General features: G+C 44.9%; 1 protein-coding gene across 2 annotated transcripts in view; it reads left to right on the top strand.

Moving 5' to 3' along the window:
• The window catches only part of RPP21 (ribonuclease P subunit p21), a 26,744-nt gene extending 10,644 nt beyond the window's left edge, over positions 1-16,100 (top strand). For both annotated transcript variants that reach the window (XM_075590117.1, XM_075590116.1), the window contains exons 4-6: positions 2,856-2,938; positions 14,272-14,403; positions 14,977-16,100. In XM_075590117.1, the coding sequence (XP_075446232.1) occupies positions 2,856-2,938; positions 14,272-14,403; positions 14,977-15,056 (295 nt within the window). In that variant the 3' untranslated portion in view covers positions 15,057-16,100. The remainder of the gene's footprint in view (positions 1-2,855; positions 2,939-14,271; positions 14,404-14,976) is intronic.

Below are 16,100 nucleotides of genomic sequence, written 5' to 3'. Positions count from 1 at the left end.
GACTTTCCTAGTTGAAATAAAGTCTTTCAAACAGTCCAGTGCTGAAATGGGGACTTAGAAAATATTCCAGTTTAAAAATTCCTGCGGACTTTTTTCCTTGCAATCTCCGCAAGGCGTCTCTGGGCCCGGTCCGACCCGTTCCGACCCGTTCTTGCCCTTATGGCAAATTGTACTTCTGGAATCACTTGGGAACACACAGAACCACATAGAACACAAAAGAGAGAACAGCAGCAGAGAGAGTTTTGGGATGGCGACTAGCTGTCTTATTATACACTTTGGCACAGGCAGTCCCACAGCTTGTCCTCCAACCCATGGCGTGGGAATTTCATCTCTAACCACTCACACACTTTGCCAGGTTTGTGAAAGCTGGCACCTATGGCTTCAGAACAGTGAGAGAAGGTGCACAAAACGCCATCTTGCTCATTTACTATTCAAAGCCCCCTGCAGGCTCAGTGCCTCTAAGGCCGTGCTTATAGTGACGGCAACGCAAATTCGCACAAAAACATTGCCGCTGCCGCCGCCGCGTGCGCTTATAGTGCACGCGACGGCGACAAGCGAAAACCCACCGCCGGCAAAATTTTGATTTTTCAAGGTGACGGCCCTTTAACAAATCAAATTGCAGGAATCCCGTGATGCCGCCGACCGGCGAAACATAACTTTCGCCGGTGGCGATGGGACGGGTGACGTCACCCATCGTGTCGCCGTTGGCGGCACTATAGGCAAAGCCTAAGGCTGCGGTCCCAGTAATTACTACAGCGCACGTCTCGGCGTGCGCTGTGCGATTAAACTCCGCCCCCCAGTACCTCCGGTCCCAGTTGCTACCCTGACACGCAATTTCCTCCTGCTCTGCACGACAGCTTTTCAGGGAGGCAGGGGTAATTGAGTTTACTCCTAGCGAGAAAGGCGTGGCCACGCCCCCACCGGCGGTTCACCCAATGAGGGCGAATCAGTCGCGTGACGTGATGGCCACGCCCCCGCAAATCCCCGACCACGTCCCCTCCCGTCGCAAGCTCCCTGTCTCCCCTCAGACCGCAGATCGGGGTTAGCGCTGTGCACGGGTCCCCCCCCCCCCTGCCGGGGGCGCGTGTCACAGTCATTACTGGGACCGCAGCCTAAGTCTGGGGAAAAGTGACAACTGGCCAGGATGGCCTGTAGTTCATCAGGCCAATGGCACTTAACACCCATCTTATTTAAACGGCTTTCACACCCCTAGCATCTGGTATCCTTTTGATCTAGGGACCTAGGTGTAGACTGGATGGTTCCACACTTTATTAGCCATAAGCCCCCCTCTGAGTCTTGCAGGACAAAAGCCCTGTCTGATTTAATGTATCAAGTTTAAACATATTTTAAAACGCTGCTGCTTAATAAAATATACTTTTATACTCTTCTTTATTAAAATGTGCTAAGTCTATTTGGTGTGGGAGATACAGTTTTCACTCTAACTGTGTTTTTTTTCCCACTAGCCATATCTCCGACATTCAATAAATAAACATCTTATTTTAATAAAAACCTGCTCAGCCTCATCTTAACAAAACCTTCTCGGTTTTTTATTTTTGGGCTTGAGTAAACCCTTAACTCCTTATATCTGAGTTAGGGTGACCTGGGTAGGAACTGGGGGACCCCTTGACTGTTTCAGTTACCCTTTTTCCCCCTGTCCTCCTTTTACCTTTTCTGGTTGGTGCTGAAGCAGGACCGCCTACTGGTGAGTCGAAAGAACGCTTTTCATGGTAGGGTTTTGACCGGAGCACTGCGCTTCAATGTAGCCGGGAATCTAACCTGAATCCTGGGTACATTTTTGGGGTCTCCAGTAACTTTGGAACCCTGCTAATTAGACGCAATATGAAAGAAGTTTCTCCGTCAGAACTGAAAATCGCTGGATTCGTTTTCCGGCGATTTTCACTATACGGCGGGCCTCTGGAACGGAAACCGCCGTATACCCGGGGCCCCTGCTGTAATACATTGAGTTACCTCTCGTTTTCAGGTATGTCCTGGGCATAGTGTTAAAATGACAAATAGTACATGGTTTTTGTTCACACTGCACGCACCGTCGCAGGGAGTATGGACATGGCCTAAGGGTATAAAAGTGGCTTAATGTAACGTAGTAGTTATGACTTTAAAATATAACTTTTAATCCGTTTTATAGTAAGATAAGCACAATAACTATATGTAAGATAAAAATGGGGGGGAAGCCAACAGCTAAATCCAATGGTTTGGCTTAGCTGAGCATTGCACATTTACACGGAATTTATCTGAAAGTAACAATTCACTGATCTATAGGGTTAATGTAGTTCAAACAATGGCTGTCAATATAGCACTATAGAGGTGTTTTTTTTTTTCTACTTTGAATCTCAGTGAGCAATAATCAACTACTACAGTGGTTATTCAGATACATGTATTATTCATGTTCAGATCGTCCCTGATGTGCATGGGTTAATAACATTAACTCCCATTAGTACCAGTGTTCGACAAACCTATACATTTGCTCGCCCCGGGCGAGTGGATTTAACCCCCGGGCGAGTAAATATTGGCCCAAGCAGCACACGTTTGGTACTAGGTGGCGAGTAGATTTTTTGGTGATTTGTCAACCACTGCCCATTACGTTTCAAGACGTATCAGGCTGTATACCAATTTGTGTAATTTTTTAGGAGAACGGTGCAGTATAGTATAGTTTCTGGTAACGCAGGACCCTTCATAGGGTGAGTGACATGACGAATGGTGCTGAACAATACAAAAACATTGTACGACGCTGCATAGTAAATTCATCAATGTTTACAGAATTGTACAAAACCTAGACAGAAAGTACTTAACAAACATAAAATGTGTGTAATGCGTTTACATTTTCTTTGTTTCTCAAGGGACCCTTCAGTGAAAAGAACCATTTGTAAAAGATGCAGCTCCCTTCTTGTTCCTGGAATCACGTCCACTGTACGACAAAAAAGTAAGCCGAAGTAATGTTATCTGATAATGTTTCCTTTTCAGTAATACCTTAGGCTGGGGCCATGGTGCCTTTGCTCGTGCGGAGGCTGGTCAGTGAGCGGACGCTTACCTGGCCACGGTGGACGGGCCATGGGGGGCGTGCCTGGGGCGTCACAGAGCTGGTTCATCCTCATTGGGCGAACCGCTCACGTGACCGGCCTGTCATGCCAAGAAATCAGTTTGAACTGAATTATTGCCCAACGCGCGCCCCCTTCCGCTTCCGCACGTGCCCGCACGCCGCATGGACACGAACAGTGCCTTAAGGCAGTCTGTTCGCTCAGCGTGTGGACGCGTCCGCGCAGTCTGCTGTACCATGGCCCCAGCCTAACTGAATGTACAAGGAGAAGGAGAGAAAAAACGAAGCACCGATTCCACTGCTAGCTTGAAAAAACACAGAGGTGCGTTCCCATAATGAACAAGTTTATTGGATCAAAATAAAACAAACAGAATACCTACGCGTTTCGGGCTTGTGGCCCTTTATCAAGGTGAATATTGATATTGATATATTCACCTTGATAAAGGGCCACAAGCCCGAAACGCGTAGGTGTTCTGTTTGTTTTATTTTGATCCAATAAACGTGTTCATTATGGGAACGCACCTCTGTTTTTTCAAGCTAGCAGTGGAATCAGTGCTTCGTTTTTTCTCTCCTTCTCCTTGTTAATCTACATCAACGGAGGCATGATATACCCCTGGACAAGTGGATACTGAGGCTCCTTAACCATGTGAGTTTTTATATTCAATGTTAGTTCACTCCACTGTCCTTTTCCCCAAAAGGCTACAAGGATCACTGTTTATATACCCCATTTTATTGCCATGATGCTGTTTTGATGCTGGACACCGGCAGGTGTGTATTGTCCTTCGGTGCTTGTGGGACTCTACTTCTAGCTACACATCTATCAGTGCTTGTGGGAGTGTTATATCCTAGCCTTATTCATGGTTCAGTTTGGAGGGGTACTCCACCTAAGACTTTGGCTATTTTCTCAAGCTGTTTTTTTGTTCCAGAGCACCATACAACCTTGCTTGTTTATCTAATAACTGAATGTACAAGCTACAAACTAGGGGGCCAATTCAATAAAGACCAAAGTGTCCAAAAATGGTCCAAATGGCTGCTTTGGTCTTTATTGAATTAGCCCCTAATGGTCTGTGAGATAAATGACTTGCCCAAGCAGTGGTTACAACACAACATAGATATATTTTAGCAAAGAGAATCACATAGTTGTTTTTGTATTAGCTGCAGTTTAAAAATGAGTGCATGATTTATGAGACTGCTTCATAATGAGCAACTACAACTATACATATATAAATATCTGAAATGCTGGAAAGACCACTCTGAACAAAATCAAAGGAAATTGGGGTTTTGATAAAACGGAGCAGCAGGTTAGTGGCATGTGGAAGATTTTATGTAGACTTTTTTTCTCGACATCAATATTACTTAGACATTTAAGTCCTTCTACAATAAGGAGAAGTAGTTTGTACCTCTAATTACGTGTAATTTCATCATCTTTTTACAGAGTCTTAATTATTAACTCCTAAAAATAATAAACTTCTTGGCTTTTCTACACTCCAGTTTTTTCAAGCACACAGAGATGATCCAATGAGTAATCAAAATGCTAATATTTGGAGCCTGGAAGGAATTACATTTTCCCTTATGAGATATCATTAGATGATATTTTAGTGGGGTTTTTGTTTGCCTTCACCTGGATCAAAATATTGTAAGTACAAATATAGGATAAGTATCTGTCGTCTAAATTTAGCATAGGTTGAACTTGATGGACATTCAAACACATTATTCAAACCTCGATGTGTTGTGTGTACAATGAATGCACTGATTATGTTTTTTTAAACTAATCCTAGTTGTCCAGGTCAGTGATTCCCAACAGGGGGTTCAGGTACCCTTCGTGAGTTGTCTCCATGGGGTTCTCCCCAAAAAATATATACTGGCGGTTCCCAGGCAGTTTAGTGGGTTCCTGAGCCTGTGTGTAGATTACACACTTTGTAAGGCCTCAAACTGCACCTTATCATGGCTGTTAATTACAACAGCAGCTTCCAAAGTTCCCCACAATGCTTTCAATCCACAGCGGAAATCCACAGCGGAAAGGCATTGTGGAAGCTCTCGCAGTAACTGAGCTATACCACCCATGCTGTCTGTACACACCGAGGTGCATTTTGGGGCCTTATTAAGCAAATTTTCCCTCCGCGCCAAGTTACTACACTATACATGTCACTTTAGTGTAGGTAGATCGCTGCATGTGGTAATGATTCTATCATAGTTAGTAACATTATTGAGAGCCTCTTCAAAGTATCCATAGATATAAGTATACAGATATTTGCAACATTGTAGTCATGTATTAATGATATTGCAAGTATACAGCAAGAGTTACTCAGTAATGCAGGTGTTTTAAAAAACACCCTGTGACAGGGTGAATGAACGTCACCAGCTCTATGCCGGGCAGACGCATGTGTAGGTCTGCAGTGCAGCAGTGACGAGGTTAACTTTCAACTGGGAAGCTCATGACAATTAGTCTGATCCCAGCTGCATAATCAAGGTGTTTTAAAACCCCCAGGCTGCACACACATGGGGGCTGGTTTTGTCAAGAGATAGGACTGAAACGCTGAAGTAGATTACTGCTATAAGGCTCAATAAAAAAGCCTTATCAAGAAACCCCGCGTGTGGTTGCATGTACCCTGCAACATATGGTGTCAGAAGTGCCGGGATTTTGAGAGGCCCCTGCAGTTGAAGGGCCACACACACAAAAAAAATAAAAAATTAAAAATGGAAGAACTTTTAAAAGCGTTTCTGTGCGAGCAGGCCCGACTACAGGCAGAGAGAGATGAAAGACTATTGCAGCAGCAAACCCAGCTCCTAATCCAGCAGCAGGAAGCACAGGATGTGCGTATGGCCAGGTTGCTGACTCAATCCCAGGGGTCTGCCAGTCCAGAACTTGCGAACAAACCCCCCGGTCCTCCTGAGGAAAATGGCTCTGAACGAGGATCCAGGGGCTTTTCTACTGACGTTTGAAAGAGTTGCCGAAGCCAAGGGCTGGTCTGCAGATTGCTGGGCAACCGCTTTGGCCCCGCTCCTCATAGGAGAAGCCCAGGCCTTATATCAGGGCCTCCCAGCGGACCAGGCAATGGATTACAAACAAATAAAATCCGCCATACTGGATCGCTTAGGTCTGACCCCAGAGACCTACCGGCAGCAGTTCCGGAGCCTGAAGTACACCGCTAAGATGAGACCCTGGGTCCTAGCTCAGTGGTTATTGGACTTGTGTACTCGCTGGATACAACCAGAGGAGCGCACTAAGGAGGCGATTCTTGAGTAAGTTGTTTTGGAACAATTCCTACAGGTCATACCCCCTTCCGCACGCTCTTGGGTAAAACGCCATGCTGCTGAAACCCTAGCTTTGGCGGTCCGACTCGTTGAGAACTTCCTTGGGGCCGAGGAGCAGACGAGTGTCCTGGACCCGACGGACCCGACTCCACCGGCACTTGCGGACGACCAAAGAGGGAGGTCAGACCAAAGAGGACCATACGGTCCATCCATACGCAACCGCCAAGTCCCACGGAAGGAGCAGTCGTTCCAGCAAGGGAGGGGTTCAAATGCTGGTCCCCGCCGAGACCCTCATCTACTTCCTGATGTCGGCTCGTCGCCAAATGAGAGGAACTTCAGAGGACGTCGCACACAGGACCCATCGGAGGCCTGGTCTCCAGTATCCAGTCCCGCTGAGCGTTATCCACGTCACCCTCCGGCAAGGCAACCCTGCCCATGTTCGGCCTGCAGAGAACAAGGCCACCGTCATGTGTACTGTGCACAGATGGATTGCTCCTTCAGCAGGACAGTCGCCTCGGCCTTCCCCAGAGAAAGTGGCAAGCCCTGGCTACTTCCAGTCCAGATTGGTGGTAAAACTGTCAGGCTCTGGAAAAACGCTGGTCTTCCGGGAACTGTTACTGCCTGACGTGCTTTCCTTTGACTCCCCCTGGAGTATAGAGTGTATACACTGCGATGTAAAATGGTATCTGACGGCCAAAATCCTGCTACAGGTGAAAGGTCAGGAGGCCAGGATCGAAGTAGGAGTCGCTCCTTAGCTCCCTGCCCCCGTTTTGCTCGGCCGTGGCTGGCCTTTCTTTTCAAAACTAATGGCTCCAGTCTTTCAGGAGGAGCCTCATTCTCTGACTCAGGAGAAACCTGGTAAACTGTTCCCCTTTTCGGCAGACCTGTTCCCCAGTAGACACCGGGTTCCAAAGACTCAGAGGCAAAGACGCTGTGACAAACAGGACTGGTTGCAGAAATCTGGGACTCAAGGTGGCCGTACTAATAGGCATGTCACAAGTCATGACTGGGGATGGCCAGAAATAGGGAGAGATAGGCCCTGGGGATTTACCAGAGCTATGTCTCCCTGATTTTCGCCAGAGGCAGAGGGAAGACCCATTCCTGGCCAAACAATATGATAAAGTTGTAAAGATTGATGACCAGATATTGAATGCACAAGGGGTAATGGTGTTCCCTCATTTTGAATTGTCGAATGATATCCTGTATAGGGTGAACAAGCAGACACAAACAGGGGAGGTCACCAGACAAATATTGATTCCCAAGGCGTTTGTTAAAACTGTCTTCACCTTAGCCCATACTGTCCCTTGGGGTGGTCACCTGGGTAGAGATAAAACCTTGGACCGTATTTTGTTCTGCTTCTATTGGCCAGGGATGCATAGTGACATTGCTAAGTTATGTGCGGCATGCCCTGAGTGCCAGCTAAGTAGTCCGAAGGGACAAAAACCATCCCCCTTGGTTCCTGTACCCCTGGTGTCCGTTCCCTTTGAGAGGTTTGGTGTAGACTTAGTAGGACCTCTGGAGCCTTCTGCGAAAGGACACAGGTTTATTCTCGTAATAGTCGACTATGCAACAAGATATCCTGAGGTGTTCCCCCTGAGGACAGCAACGGCAAAGCAAGTAGCCAACAAATTGTTGGAGCTGTTCTCACGGGTTGGACTTCCCCAGGTTATGTTGACAGACCAAGGTACAAATTTTATGGCTAAACTGATGCAGGATGTCTTAAAATTACTAGAGGTCAAGTCTGTTCGGACATCGGTCTACCATCCACAGACTGACGGATTGGTGGAAAGATTTAACCGAACTCTAAAAGGGATGCTGAGAAAATTTGTAGATTCAGAGAAAAGAGCCTGGGATGAACTTCTCCCTTTTCTGCTGTTCGCAGTGCGTGAAGTTCCCCAGGCCTCCACGGGGTTCTCTCCCTTTTTATTATTCTATGGCCGCCAACCCCGGGGAATCCTAGACCTCCTAAAGGAGTCCTGGGAGGAACAGCGGTCCCCTTCTAAGAATACCCTGCAATATCCCCGCCTAGATGTGGTCGTTCATTTTGCTAGGGAGAATCTTAGATCAGCCCAGGACAGTCAAGAGAGACATTACAATCAGAATGCTCGCATGAGAGTGTTTCACCTGGGAGACCAGGTGATGTTATTATTACCCAGTTGTGAGAGTAAATTCCTAGCCAAATGGCAGGGCCCATTTGAAGTACTCCGCCGCACAGGTGATGTGGATTACGAAATCGCTCAACCAGGGTCCAGGAAGGGTAAACAAATTTACCATGTGAACTTGCTAAAAACCTGGAAGGTGCAGCGGTCTCAATTCATCCACCCGGTGGAGGAGGAAACGGACCTGGGTCCTCAGCCCCCACGGGAGAACATCTTGGGTGACGATAAAATTCCAATGGGTAGACAGTTGTCCTCTGAACAAAAAGGGGACTTGTTAGAAATAATTACACAATTCAATGATGTTTTTTCTGATTTACCAGGGCAAACTAATTTAGTTTCCCATGTGATAGAGACAGCACCTGGGGTAAAAGTACGTTCTCGTCCTTACAGGTTGCCTGAAAGCCGTAAGGCCCTGGTAGAGAAGGAGGTACAATAAATGTTACATTTAGGCGTGATTGAGGAATCATGCAGTGAGTGGTGTAGTCCACTAATTATGGTCCCTAAACCCGATGGGAAGGTAAGATTTTGTGTGGACCTCCGAAAGGTCAACGCGGTATCCAAGTTTGACACATATCCGATGCCAAGGGTGGACAAGTTAATTGACGCCCTTGGTAACACGGAATATATATCCACGCTGAACTTAACAAAAGGATACTGGCAAATACCTTTAGAGGAAAAGTCCAAGTGCAAAACAGCCTTTGCCACTCCAATGGCTTTATACCAGTTTGTGACAATGCCATTTGGACTGCATGGAGCCCCAGCCACATTTCAGAGGCTCATGGATACAGTACTTAGACCTCATAGGGCTTATGCCGTGGCCTACCTAGATGACATCGTCATTTATAGTAAATATTGGCGGGCCCATCTAAATAAGCTGAAAGTGGTCCTCAAGTCGCTAAGAGAGGCAGGACTCACAGCCAACCCCAAAAAATGTGCATTAGGTAAGGCGGAAACCAAGTACCTGGGGTATGCAGTCGGTGGTGGAAAAGTAAGGCCACTAGCCGATGAGGTAGCTGCCCTGAAAGAAGTTCTGACTCCCCGATCAAAAACGCAGGTACGCTCCCTCTTGCGTTTAGCAGAGTACTATCGGAGGTTCATCCCCAACTACTCGGAAGTTGCAGCCCCACTAACAGACCTCACAAAAAAAGTGTGCCCCTACACAAGTGGTATGGTCAAGGGATTGCCAGAGAGCCTTTGAGGAGGTAAAAAGGTATCTATCAGAGGGTCCCGTCCTTAAAAGCCCAGACTTCGATAAGCCTTTTATTGTACAAACTGATGCCTCTGAGATAGGGCTAGGGGCAGTGCTCTTGCAACAGTTTGAGGGAGTGGAACATCCGATCCTTTTTCTGAGTAGGAAATTGTTCCCAAGGGAAAAAAACAACTCAGTAATTGAGAAGGAGTGTCTCGCAGTAAAGTGGGCAATCGAGGCCTTGAGGCAGTACCTGGCAGGAGTCCATTTTACATTGGTAACAGACCATGCTCCATTAAAATGGTTAAATACTATGAAAGACTCCAATGCTAGGTTGACCAGGTGGTATATGGCCCTCCAACCCTTCTTGTTTGAGATTCAGCACAGGCCTGGAAAAGAAAATGTCAATGCTGATTTCTTTTCTAGAGAAGGGGTGGATGGTCGGGCTTCAGCCGTGCGTTGCCCCAGCCACACACTAACAGGGGAGGAATGTGACAGGGTGAATGAACGTCACCAGCTCTATGCCTGGCAGACGTATGTGTAGGTATGCAGTGCAGCAGTGACGGGGTTAACTTTCAGCTGGGAAGCTCCTGACAATTAGTGTGATCCCAGCTGCATAATCAAGGTGTTTTAAAACCCCCAGGCTGCACACACATGGGGGGCTGGCTGGTCAAGAGATAGGACTGAAACGCTGAAGTAGATTACTGCTATAAGGCTCAATAAAAAAGCCTTATCAAGAAACCCCGCGTGTGGTTGCATATGCTCTGCAACACACCCCTTATGCTCGGCTTGCCTGGAGTCTATAGTGCCGATTCTTTTTTTTTTTTACAGCAGGGAGGCGCTGGCGGGTCGGTATTGCCTTCGTGCGGCTTCTTAGGAGAAACCCTGCTCGTGAAAGTGCTAGTCTGAGTAGGCAAGAAGATTTATTCTTCGCAGGGAAAATATATCTTCTAGTAGGGGGTGCACAATGTACAAAATGTTGGTAACCACTGGTCTAGATGTATAAATGACATGGGAGAATCTAATTCAGTGCCAAATACATATGATCTTGTACAAGTGACTTAAAGCTGCAGTTCAGTCTTTTTTTTTTTTTTTTTAATTTATTTTTTTACTTCAATAGTTTCATGTGTGCAATCTCAATTACCTAAAGAACTGTATAGCTGCAGGTCAATTCGTTCTCCATGTATTGATAGGTCGAAATTTGGTGACATAATTAGTGAAGGGATCTGTTTATATTCTGCTTGTCTGTCAGTGGAAGCTCATGAATATTCATGAGCACTCCTGCACTCACATGTGCTAGAGGGAGGGCAGGGCTGACAAAGGGGTGTGCCAGAGCTTGTGACAGGACATGAAGCGGCAGTGCCTTAGCAAATGGCTGTTAGAATAGAATACAAGAAAATTGGTCTTTCAAAGTTGTTGTTTTTTAAAACAGAAAATGCTAAAAGTATTTTTTCTTACTACAGAACTGATTTATTAAAAAAAACACACATGCAGGATATTGACTGAACTGCAGCTTTAATCTGCTTGTCTAAACAAAATTAGATTGTGGATGGGGATTCATTGTGTCTGAAAGAGTATACAGTACATGCAGTACTGCATATAGTGTCAGCATTATCTAAGGCTGCGTCCATAGAAGGACAGTCAGCGCTGAGCCGTGCGGACGTTCTGCGATGAGCCCAGCCATCCTCAATGAGGATGTCTTGAGAGGGGGCTCCCGCGAGCGTCCGCAGGTGTGCTGAGGCGCAGGGATTTTCAACCAACAGCAGAACTTGTTTCTGAGCGCGCTGCCTGCTGAAAACCTCCAATCAGAGCGAAGCAGCGTTAACGTCATGGCGCCGTGACGTTGGCGCTTCGCTGGCTATTGGCCCAGTGACGTCGGTGGCCCGCCTCCCGATCGCGCACACTGGCTCATCTGCTAGTTCATGCAATCGCTCCTGATTGCGCAGACGAGCCTCAGCGTGAGCGCGGAGGACCGTTGACTGCAAAACTATGGACGCAGCCTAAGGCCATGCCTATAGTGCCGTCGAATGCGACACGACGGGTGACGTCACCCGTTGCTACCGGCGAAAGTTAAATTTCGCCCGGCGGCGCAGGCGCATAATTCCGGCAATTTGATTGATTCAAGGGGCGTCACGTGACACGACCGCCCTTGAAAAATCTAATTTTGCCGGCTACCAGTTTTCGCGACGGTGACTTCGCACACGTGGCGGCAATGCTTTTGTTTTCGGTCGCCGTCGCCAAAACTATTTACATGGTTACAAAGTACATTACTTACATTTGCAAAAAACACGTGAAATACACTTACTGGGACAGGGCAAAACGAAATATTTAGAAACAGAGTCTTTTTAGGCACAATTTCCCAGGAGCGGGATATGTGCGCAAATAAAGCCGAATACAGTATTTGGATAGGGGTGCCTCTCGCAACCTGATTCTCCTCCGCAGCTGCCGTAGAATTGGTTCTGGATTCCTTAGTTCTTACGAACTCTTGACTTGGTTTGCGGTGTTGCAAAGTTTAAAATCCATCTTAGATGAATCTGACTCTTGATCGGCTGCAGGGATTTTTATGCAGTAAAAATCCCTATCTGTAACCTCTGCAGCCAATCTCGTTCGTGGGAATAATATTCCTACATATCCCAGGGTTGCCCCTACTTGGCATAACCTGGCAGAGGGCTTCATAGTTTGCTAAGGGCATGTGCGAACCTCACACCTTTGCCGCTTAGCATACCAGATTAAGCTGGCGACATTTTGTCTGAGCTGGCCAGACATCTGGGCAATTTGCTAAAATGGGTGATACTTGAATTACCCCTCCCCACTTCACACTTTTAGTCGGCTAATGCTTTCAACTATGGACTTTTCCAGACATTGGGGAACCAAACCAGCGGGGTGGCTTAGAAGTCCTAGTTACATATGCATGGCTCACCTCTCAGGAATTTCCTGCCAAACATTTCTAAAGTACCGCAATAACAACTTGTGTTTGCCTCTGTTCCGGCCCTCTGAAGAAAAATCCCCCCATGCCTATTTTGGAACCATTAAAATAGGGGGACCGTCATGCATCAATTTTTATGAAACTGTATAAAAATAGCATTATCTTTTTTTTTTTTTTTTTTTTATGATTTTACTCTCTTAGCAAATCTCAGCGCGCTAGGACCTTCCTAGCAGACGTTAGCTAAACGCTATGCGCTGTGCTGCGGGCTTCTAGGTTTTAAAACCATTTTTCCTTTGCGCGGTTACAGGAAAACACTGCTATTGAAATACCTTTCACAGTAGAAATAACATGATTCTCGCCACCTTATACCTGGTGGGAGACACACAGACATTTTTATTAAAAGCACAGTGTTACTGCCATTACTGGGTTGAAGAGCTGACGATCACAATTCCCCAATATGGGTCAGGGGCCCCCAGCCGGGCATAATACCTTTTATTTACTGGCCTGGGTACCCCTTCACCGTCACAAGGGGTGCCTAGCAGCCCCAGCGCTCGCGCCCCCCCTTTTCCTAGGACCCGGCGTCAAATGATGCCGCAGGTCATGTGATGTCACGTCACCCCGCAGCGTCATTTGACTCTCGTCTTGGCGACACGTCACATGACCCAAATTATGCCGCATTGCCATGGTGACACGTTAGAGAAGTTACAGGGGCTTAAAGCTGCAGTTCAGTCAATATCCTGCATGTGTGTTTTTTTTAATAAATCAGTTCTGTAGTAAGAAAAAATACTTTTAGCATTTTCTGTTTTTAAAAAAACAACTTTGAAAGACCAATTTTCTTGTATTCTATTTTAACAGCCATTTGCTAAGCACTGCCCCTTCATGTCCTGTCACAAGCTCTGTCACACCCCTTTGTCAGCCCTGCCCTCCCTCTAGCACGTGTCAGTGCAGGATTGCTCATGAATATTCATGAGCTTCCACTGACAGACAAGCAGATTATAAACAAATGCCAGCTTTTAATATGTCACCAAATTTCGACCTATCAATACATGGAGAACGAATTGACCTGCAGCTATACTGCTCTTTAGCTAATTAGAGATTGCACACATAAAACTATTGCAGTAAAAAAAAAATGTAAAAAAAAAAAAAGACTGAACTGCAGCTTTAACGCCTCCCCCGGCATTTAATTTAAATGCCTTGGGGAAGAGCGCGGGGCCTCTGTAACCGCCGCGCTCCCCCTAGAAAATCTTGCGCACCCCCTGATCAAAGGGAGCAAGGCATAATTATCACTTTTTACATAGTAGATGAGGTTGAAAAAAAGACATACGTCCATCAAGTTCAACCTATGCTAAATTTAGACGACAGATACTTATCCTATATTTGTATGTACAGTATTTTTAATCCAAAGGAAGGCACACAAAAACCCTAGTGAAATATCATCTAATGATATCTCATAAGGGAAAAAATTTATTCTTTCCTGACTCCAAATATTGGCTTGTATTTGATAAAGTGTGAGAATGTAAAGTTCTGTTGTAACTGGTGCCAGGAGAGACAAACAAGTAATATAGAAAACCACCAAGGTAGAGACAAAAAATGCTAAATACTTTCCAATTACAAAGCACTATCCGTAGCCAAAGGAGGCATAACAAAATCGCAGTCAGAAATCTCATAAAGTACATACTATTCTCCTCAGAACATTATGGACAGCGTCAAACAGTTGTGAGATGTCTGAGTTGTGGCCTAACTAAACGTTTCCTCAGTAACCCAAATTATAAACTCTGGTGTGAACAGCCAGAGGCTCTGTTAGAAAATCAACCCAAAACTGGTAAGTAAATAGCTTTCTGTACTTTATGCTTCCATTCTGTATCTATCAGATCTTTTTGTTTGGTGGGGTGGGGGTGGGGGGGGGTTGCTGTCTGCTAAATGTGTTTAGCAGGGTTTGCGGTTTCAATAGCCCTAGTCTTCTGTAACTAATAGTGACTGAACAATGTGAAAAGAGGAAGACACTACTGTAAATAAAGGTAGTTTGTTTCATTCATTCTTGCAGAAATTATGTTTTAAAATGTAATGCACCATCACTTTTGTAACTGGGCTAAAACATACCTGAATGCAGCAGTGGAATGGTGCTCTTTGGAGTCAATAGTAAAAAAAGAAGGCCAAATTAGGAATATTGTTAATTAGCAAAATCAATAACATTATTGTATAACCCAAATAGGAAACATATAGGCACGCAATTACAGTCAAACATTTCCCCATACATATGTTATAAATTAAAAAGTATGTAAACATTTGAAAAATCTTTAGAAAATATAAAGCTCCCTTCTGTATAATTGTTCACTTGTTTTTATTTTATTAGATATACAGAAATGTAATAATAGTTGTGTTTTGTATTAACCAGATAAAAATCCTGGATCTCAACAGAACCTACCTAAAGAAAAAGTGACTGAAAAGAAAACTGAAGAGAAGATTACTTCATAAGTAATAAGCATCCTTAAAGGAGATATAGTTTAGATGGGAAGCAAGGGGTCTCTGGAGCTGAACCGCGTTACTTTCATCTATGGGAAACTCCCTGCTTCAGACACATACATCTAAATGGGCTGCCGGTATTGCATATGTGCTTTAAGGTCCTGCATCACGCATGCCGATAGGAAGCCGCAAGAGATGACGTTGCATCTTCCTAATGGCCTCATCGGGACCTTTTAAGCAGATGTTTTCCTTAGCCAGTTGGTGCTGCTACTGACAGTGCCTTTAGAGGGATGTATCTCAGGAAGCAGGGGGTCCTCAGAGCTGAATTTAACTGCTTCAAACCTAGTAAAAAATAAATAGAAAAAATCCCCCCAAGAGGCGACGCCACTTTCAACATTGTCCAATTTTGCAATTGTTTCAACACCTTAATATTTGTGGGTTTTTTAATGCTTGACTGCCTGGAGTACATTAGAAATAGTTTAAATACTAAACCCAGAGAATTTTGAAAACTACATTTTATTTTATTTTAAAAGAACACCAGTAAGAGAATTTTTGGGCAACAAAAAGAGAAATCTCTATAAAAGGCCTTCTGGCAGCAAAAAGAAAAGTTTTAAAAAAGCACATTATTTAATCAGAGAGGAAAAATCTCATAGCTTCCAATAATAATGTTTCCCTTGATAAATCTGGTGATGGTAATTGTACTGTTATTGCAGCTACTTTGTTATTCACCAGTATATTCTGATGTTCAAAAAGATAAATGCATTATAATATTCCCCATCTGTAACTTGTATGATTTCTGAACCACTTTTTTAGTAAGGGGCTTATACTTATTTGAATGATCTTCTGGCAGTCAGGGAGCTTAGTAAATACTGCTCTATTTGAAATTGGTTTCTTAGCCTTTTGTCCTTTTGTAAAACTTTTTATTGCACAACCTAAAAAAATAAAAAATTAAGTTATGCCAGGTTTTTTTATTTTATTGTAAAGCAATGCCTTCAGTCACCAAAGGGGTTAACATACAACAAACACCCTACAAATAAAAGCATAATATCTAGATTT

The sequence above is a fragment of the Ascaphus truei genome, chromosome 3 (assembly GCF_040206685.1).
Source record: "Ascaphus truei isolate aAscTru1 chromosome 3, aAscTru1.hap1, whole genome shotgun sequence".
NCBI lineage: Eukaryota > Metazoa > Chordata > Amphibia > Anura > Ascaphidae > Ascaphus > Ascaphus truei.
The sequence above is the reverse complement of the archived record's forward strand: the minus strand, read 5'-3'. Positions and strand labels throughout refer to the sequence as shown.